The 8,381-nt window shown below is 44.6% G+C and overlaps 1 protein-coding gene across 2 annotated transcripts in view; it reads left to right on the top strand.

Moving 5' to 3' along the window:
• Positions 1-8,381, top strand: part of MTG2 (mitochondrial ribosome-associated GTPase 2) — a 34,249-nt gene that overhangs the window by 16,492 nt on the left and 9,376 nt on the right. For both annotated transcript variants that reach the window (XM_015406138.1, XM_015406139.1), the window contains exon 3: positions 2,959-3,106. In XM_015406138.1, the coding sequence (XP_015261624.1) occupies positions 2,959-3,106 (148 nt within the window). The remainder of the gene's footprint in view (positions 1-2,958; positions 3,107-8,381) is intronic.

Raw genomic sequence — 8,381 nt, 5'->3', positions numbered from 1 at the left:
ATACTTGTGCACTGTATAAAGATAATATATAATCAATATTATCTGGACCTGTTTCCTCTGTTGCAACCTGATTTCTAAGACTGAGTCTTGTGCCTAAAGCCGTTCGCCTAAGGAGGCTACCACTGTGGTACTTAATTGTTTGCAGCCCTGGTGCAGAGTTGGTAAAGTGGGTCAGTCCCATAAAGCAAGAAGGAGTTTGGGATCTCTGCTCCTGAGCTTTGGCGCGGGACTGGTTAAAGGGAGATCCTGGTGGCAGACTACCGGTAAAGCCTGGAGAGTGTACAAACATTCTCCTGGCGTTTGTTTAATTGTCCCTGAACGCTTGGTTTCTCTCCCCATCCCTGGACTGGGGTGAGGGAGAGAAACCTTTGCTCTATTGAAATTCATTTTATTTGTCTCAGCCGACTGTTCCAGCCTATCTAGATCATTTTGAATCCTGACTGTCTTCTTCAGAATTAGCAATCCCACCCAGCTTTGTGTCATCTGCAAATTTGATAAGCATCCCCTCTATGTCTTCCTCCAGGTCATTTATAAAAACATTGAACAACACCGGGCCGAGAGAGAGAGAGAGAGATTTGATTTATACCCCGCCCTTCACTTGGGAGTCTCAGAGCGGCTTACAAACTCCTTTCCCTTCCCCTCCCCACAACAGACACCCCGTGAGGTGGGTGGGGCTGAGAGAACTCTGACACAAACTGCTCTTTTTCAAGGACAGCTGTGCCAGAGCTTGTGACTGACCCAAGGTCACATCAGCAGGTGCAAGTGGAGGAGTGGGGAATCAAACCAGGTTCTCCCAGATTAGAGTCCGCACACTTAACCACTACACCAAACTGGCTCTAGGACCGAGCCCTGTGGCACTCCACTCGAGATTTCCCTCCACATAGACGCAGAGCCGTTTACGAGCACTTGTTGGGTACGATTTTTCAACCAACCATGAATCCATCCAACCTTTGCACCATCCAGCCCACACTTAACCAGCTTATCTTCAAGGATATCATGAGAAACTTTGTCAAATGCTTTACTGAAATCCAGATCTTGGAAGCTAAGCAGGGTTAGGCCTGGTCAGTATTTGGATGGGAGGCCACCAAGGAATACTAGGGTCACTACACAGATTCAGGCACTGGCAAACCACCTGTGAACATCTGTTAACTTGAAAACCTTACGGGGCACCATAAGTTGGTTGCAAATTGATGGCGAAAAAGCTTCTACACTTTCTGTCTGCTGAGTTGCCACCAATGCTTTTGTCAGGAAATGGTTAAAATGTGATGGGCAGATGATGTCCTTATGCCCTCAGTGGTCATGTGCCCAACAGCTTTGTGTACATTGTAGGGCACCCAGCCATGGCAAACACAATTGCTAAGTGATGTGGGCCTTGCATGTCAGGCCCCTTTGTTTGAGCTGACTTAGCGATGGGTAGAGCATGCTGAATTGTCTTAAAGACTTGTACTTAATATGTGATTCCAAGCAAGTCTATTGCCAGGTGTTTTTGGATAGTGCTTCTGAAATGTATCCTGAGCAGCAGTGTAATTCAGTAACAGCAAAAAAAAAAAAATCTAAATGTATGTAGTCTAATATATTTAAAGCCACTTTCTTTTAATAAAAATTGCCGGAAAATGCAAAGTACCAATTTGTTCTGGAAGACCAATGCAGAAAAAAATGGAGCCATGGCAAGTGAGAGCAGAATGACTTTTTTGATGGTTATGAAGTCAAGTATGGAATTCCTGATCTCATAAAATCTTGGTAGCTAAGCAGGGTTGGCCCTGGTTAGTATTTGGATGTGAGACCCCCAAGGAAGTCCAGGATTACTTCACAGAGGCAGGCAGTGGCAAACCACCTCTAACTCATGGGAACTCAATGAAATTGCTGAGCAGTTGAGTTAGAACAGATAAAAGGAAGTACTTCTTCACTCAAAGAGTGATTAACCCATGGAATTCACTGCCACAGGATGTGGTGGTGGCTACAAACATGGACGGCTTCAAGAGGGAATTAGATAAATATATGGAGCAGAGGTCCATCCGTGGCTATTAGCCACAAGGTATAGATAGGAACTCTCAGTCTGGGGCAAATGATGCTCTGTATTCTTGTGTGTGTCTTGTTTCTTGGGGGTGGGGGGGGGGGGGACAGTGGGAGAGGTTCTAATGTCCTGGCTCCACTGGTGGACCTCCTGATGGCACCTGGTATTTTTGGCCACTGTGTGACAGAGTGTTGGACTGGATGGGCCATTGGCCTGATCCAACATTGGCTTCTCTTATGTTCTTACGTTCTTAATAATGAAATTTGCACCCACTGGTGGAAGAGTGATAGAAGGGGACAATATCCCGGGGGGGAGGGAGCTGTGGTTTGACTAACATATATGTGAGGTGTAAATATGAACATGTGAAGCTTCCTTGTAGTCCAATGGTTGGTTCATCCGGCTTAGCATTGCCTACTCTGACTTGGTAGTGGCTCTCGAATGGGCTCGAGGGGAGAAGGGTCATTCCTAACCCCTGACAAGAGTCATTGACTGGCCCTGACCTGGATAGCCCAGGCAAGCCCGATCTCGTCAGATCTCAGGAGCTAAGCAGGGTCGACTCTGGCAAGTACTTGAGTGGGAGACCTCCACCTCTCTGAATATCCTCCAGGCTCCCAGTAGGGGTCAGTCACCAGAGGTCGCCATGACTTCCCCGTCACCAGAGGTCACCATGACTTCCAGGTACGCATGCACGTGCACACACATATATGAAAATACAAGAAAATGCAAACAAAAAAAAAGAGAGAGAGATTCATTTATTGAAGGTGTCAGGAATAAATGGTGGAGGAATGATTTTATCTGGCCAGGTCTGTTAATGCAGTTGGGGTTGATTATCAAGTGAAAGTGTAATTTTAAAAATATAGATTTACTACTAAAGATCTCTGAGACTTTGCGCTTTTCAAGCGGCATTCTCATTTGCTTCTCTGCCTGTTTTTCCTCTATGGCAGACCCGATACTTTGTAGACCACCGAAGAGTGCAGGTGATAGGAGGAAAAGGTGGCGACGGTATTAGCTGTTTTCACAGCGAACCTAGAAAAGTATTTGGAGGTCCTGCTGGTGGAAATGGAGGGGATGGAGGGCATATTATCTTGAAAGGTAAGAAGATAGTATCCTTTGTGCCAGTCCTCATCTGTTCTGGAAGCCGCTGTTCTCACAAAGTTGTCTTGAATTTTTTTGCTGGCTTTTTTCTCAAAGCTGAGTTTTGGGGGGGGGGAACTGGTAAATGAGAGAAGTCTTTACAGATGCGTTCTCCCATTCAGGTAATTAATTCAATAACAGTGGGGGGTTTTCCCCCTGTTTTTTGTGTGGCTTGCAGGCCATAATAAAGGCTGACTGATATTGGATATCTGTGGAATACGTTTAGTTTTATTTATTCAATTTCTTGCTCATCAATTCCTAGCCATAGCTCTGGGGGTGAATTCCCATTGAGAACAATTACGATGAAAAACCTTTCCTTTTATCCAATAAAAGCTCAATGATACAATGATCCTGAGCAGTGGATAGTTGTTGTTGTTGTTAATCACTTATCACCCAAAGGGTAAAAGGAGTAAAAACAATTTTTGCGACTTCTAGAGTTCTTTCTCGATGCCTATCAGAAAGTAGAAAGGTAACTAAGTCATGGGAATTTACATCCAAATAAACTTTCAAACACGGTAAAATATAAGGCCTCCTGAGATTAGTGTGCAGCGGATACTTCAGAAGGATATGTGCTATCGTGTTGATCTTACCTAAGGGACAGGGGTAGTTTCGTTCTGAATAAGGTAAATGCATGAACCTACCCCTCGTAGTTGCCGAGGAGTGAGCATTTAGTCTGGCCAGAATGAACACCCTTAACAGGCTTTGGAAAGACAACAGATAATAGGAGGGAAGAGATTCTGAAGGTGGAATATCAAAAAATTGGGATGAACAGGTGTGGCGTGCTCTAAAGGCAGAGCTTTGGTGATTGATTTTACACGATTTTTGACCAGAGCAACTGCTGCATGAAAACCCAGCAGTTTCTCAAAAACAGTCTTCAACCACATTGACCTATAAGAGTCTTCTTTCAGGAGTGCCAGGTAGCCCTTGCTGCTCAAGTATAACTTGAGGAACAGTCTAGATGCTTGTAACCAAGCCCTTGCCTCAAGGCAATATTGGTTGAGTTTTGAACAGAGAGCCACAGCAGCCACACAGCAAGGAATGTTTAATATTTTCCCCTCCCCAGAAAATATAAAAGAAGATGGTCAGTGTTTTCATTTGCTGAGACAAGCTTTATGGCTACTTTGTAAAGGATAATAGGAATGACTTTTAGGTTAACTTGAACAGCACCTGGAACATAGTTCCCACTGTCATTTTGAAAAAAGTTTAGTATGCTGCCGGCACAGGTTTTTGCTTTTCTTCTCATCAGTGACTGATGAGGCCCCCGTTTTAGGTTACATGTGAAAAGGATACCCAAATATGAAAACTCCTTCACTTGCTGAATTTCTTCCCTGTTCAGAGTCCATCTGAGCACTGACGGATTCCTTTTTTTTGGAGAAAACAACCGCTTTTGTATTCTGGGATGAATAACATTCGAAACAGTTTAAAAAAAAAATCAAACTCCCATAAGAAACAATGCAACTAATGTATGTGTGTGAAGTGCTGTCAATCAATTCAATTCAAAACCTTTATTGGCATCGATCAGAATCATAAACAGTCACCCTTCAGTTCATGGTATAGTGCTGTCAAGCCGCTTCCAACTTATTGTGACACTATGAATTAATGTCTTCCAAAATGTCCTATCATTAAGAGCCTTGCTCAGGTCTTGCAAACAGAGGGCCGTGTCTTCCTTGATGGAGTCAATCCTTCTCATGTTGGCTCTTCCACTTTTCCTGCTGCCTTCAACTTTTCCTAGCGTGTCTTTTCCAGTGACTCTTGTCTTCTCATCACGTGACCGAAGTGCAATAGCCCCAGTTTGATCATTTTATTTCTAGGGAGAGTTCAGGCTTGATTTGATCCAGACCTCACTGATTCGTCTTTTTGGCCATCCACGGTATCCGTAAAACTCTCCTCCAACATCACATTTCAAATGAATCAACTTTTCTTCCTGTCAGCTTTCCTCGTTGTCCAACTTTCACATCCATAAATAGTAATGGGGAATGAATTAACTTGATCTTGGTTGCCCACAACACATCCTTACACTTGAGAATCTTTTACCAGTGTAAGAACAGTACTAAAAGCGGGAAGATTTTGGTATTGGTCCATTAATAAGCTCAGTGAGAAGAGTGCCAAAAAAACCCAACAAAAGGTTTTGGAGAACAAAGAGGGCTTTTATCTGGGGTTCAATGCTCGAAGTGTGGGGAGGCAGCTTCAGTATCAAGGTGCCACAGCAGGAAAGGCCCTGGCCCTCGTAATTGCCCACCTTACTTCCAAAAGTGAGGGTACACACAAAAGGGCATCAGAAGCTCTTAACAGGCATCTTTGTATGGTAGTTGGTAGCCCTACAGCTCCATAATCCATGGCCATTTAGGGCTTTATAGGTAACTACTGTTCCTAAAAGAAGATAACAAATATCATTTTGTTAAACAGTGTCTGTTATCCGTGATTAGCTGTTAATATTAGCTCAGTAACAGAGCGACAGATTGTGTTGTTCAGTCGCACAGTCGAGTCTGACTCTTCACGACCCCATGGACCACATCACGCCAGGCTCTCCTGTCTTCCGTCGTGCTCCGGAGTTTGCTTAATTTCATGTTCGTTGCCTCGATAACCATCTCATCCTTTGCCATCCCCTTCTTTGACCTTCAATCTTTCCCAGCATCAGGGTCTTCTCTGATGAGTGCTCCCTTCTCATTTGGTGGCCAAAGAATTTGAGCTTCTGCTTCAGTATCTGGCCTTCCAGGGAACAGTCAGGGTTGATGTCTTTTAGGATTGACTGATTTGATCTCCTTGCAGTCCAAGGGACTCTCAAGAGTCTTCTCCAGCACCAGCTCGGCCTTCTTTATAGTCCAACTCTCACAGCCATACAGTACTACTGGGAATACCATTGCTTTGACCGTACGGACTTTTGTTGGCAGGGTGATGTCTCTACTTCTTATTATGCTGTCAAGGTTTGCCATCGCTTTCCTCCCAAGGAGCAGGCGTCTTTTAATTTCATGGCTGCAGTCACCATCTGCTGTGATCTTGGATCCCAGGAACATGAAGTCTGTCACTGCTTCCTTGACTTCTCCTTCTATTTGCCAAGGAGTGATGGGGCCGGATGCCATGATCTTCATTTTTTTGATGTTGACTTTCAAGCCATCCTTTGTGCTCTCCTCTTTTACCATCAGCAAGAGGCTCTTTAAGTCCTCTTCACTTTCTGCCATTAGAGTGGTATTGTCTGCATATCTGAGGTTGTGGATGTTTTCCCCAGCAATCTTAATTCCGGCTTCTGAATCATTCAGGCCAGCATTTCGCATGATGTACTATGCATATAAATTAAATAAGCAAGGGGACAATATACATCCTTGTCGTACTCCTTTTCCTATGCTAAACCAATTAGTTGTTCCATATTGACAGATTAGGAAGCTGCAAATATGCACATGCTTTTTTTTACTCAGTTGACTGGGGGATATTCTGCTACAAAGAAGGCGCAGTCGAGTTCAATAACGCCTCGGGTCAAACTGACTACTTTGAAAGACTACTTATAGCCATAGAGATCCGAGAGAGGGAACACAAGGTTTACTCGGTGGAATTAGTATAAAGCATTATCTCTGTGACCTTGCTTTTATTTGTGAAAGTCAATGACATTCTTTTCCCCTCGAAGGCTAACATCATCACGTCTTTCATTATGTTTCCAGAATGCACTTCAAGCATTGTGGCAATGAGAGCAGCATAAGAGCCTAAACAGGATAGAATAGTTTCCTTGAGAGTCAGTGTAGAAGGCACTTCAAAACAGCCTTGAACGTGCTTGTTGGTTTAACAGCCAAGTCTCACAAGCCAGGATGTCTCCAGACTGGGAAGAGAAAGAGGTGGCTTTATTGTGGTGGCATCCTCAGGATAAACGTGGGCAGGCCACGGGGCTGAGCTATCACGATTGATCTTTCCACGCAGAGGTGTCCGATGCAGTCTACACACACTCTTCATTTGTTGCATGGAAGCATGGTCTGCTTAGGGAATTCATAATATGTGAAGGGAGCTGAATCCCCACTGAAGTCTGTGGAATGGAAGCATAAAGGTTGTTCCATTGGTTAGGCCAGTGTCTAGATGTACCTGCTTTCTTTAATCTAACGAGAGATTTTTTTTAAAAAAAACATTGAGTTCCAGTGCAATTTTATGCATGTTTACTTAGAAGTAAGTCCCAATTAAAAGGGCATACCTAAGTACAGCATTATCCTCAAAACTCTGCCCTGATGCATGGCTTGTGGCAGGTATATTTATTTATTTATTCCATTTTTCCCCCATCCTTCCCGAAACGGGCTCAGGGTGGGTGACATTAGGGTACATGAACAATTAAAACCAAATTAATATAGTTAATTCTTAAAGCAGCTAAAACCATTAAACAGTTAAAAGATGGTGAAATAAACGTAGCAGTTCAAACACCACCACCACCACCACCCATAAGCTGGACTTGTGGTAACTGGAGTCACACCAAGCTTATATAGTTACCAGCACTCTGCATGGGACAGATGGAGCCCTGTCCTATGTGTGCTAAGATTTACAGCCAAACCAGATATGAGAGCATCCCTGAGTCCACCACAGGGATGCCTCTGCCATTTCAAGGATGAAATTCCCTCTGTTTACAAAAGCTGTAGGGGCCCCATCCCGATCACATCCATGGCATAAGCGGGAGGACACATTCCAGTCATCCCCTCACACTGTTATCAAGACCCCCAGTGCTTGGGCTCTTATAAGTGGCAGACACAGGTTGTCCCCCCCCCCCCCCCCCCCCATGGTCCTGATCAGGATCAAGCCCTAAAATGGCGAAAGCATTTCCATGGTGAACATAAGAGAAGCCATGTCAGATCAGGCCAATGGCCCATGTAGTCCAACACTCTGTGTCACGCAGTGGCCAAAACCCAGGGGCCATCAGGAGGTCCACCAGCAGGGTCAGAACTGTAGAAGCCCTCCCACTGTTGCCCCCCAAGCACCAGAATACAGAGCATCACTGACCCAGATGTAGTGTTCCATCTATACCTTGTGGCTAATAGCCACTGATGAACCTCTGCTCCATATATTTATCCAATCCTCTCTTGGCAGACTCAGGGACGCTGTCACATTTAGCTTGGTTCCTAGTTGGCATAGTTTTCCTTGTGTTCAATGGGGTGTTACTTCCATGGTGGTGTTCGTAGACTTGCATTGTTAGTGGGCTTTCTGCTGATTCTCCAAACCAAGCCCATAGCTCGCATCCCCCCCCCCCGCAGATATTATGGGCCCCTCC

This window comes from Gekko japonicus, unplaced genomic scaffold (assembly GCF_001447785.1).
Source record: "Gekko japonicus isolate JY-2015 unplaced genomic scaffold, Gekko_japonicus_V1.1 scaffold946, whole genome shotgun sequence".
Taxonomy (NCBI): Eukaryota; Metazoa; Chordata; class Lepidosauria; order Squamata; family Gekkonidae; genus Gekko; species Gekko japonicus.
Note: the sequence above shows the minus strand (reverse complement) of the source record. Positions and strands in the feature narration are given on the sequence as shown.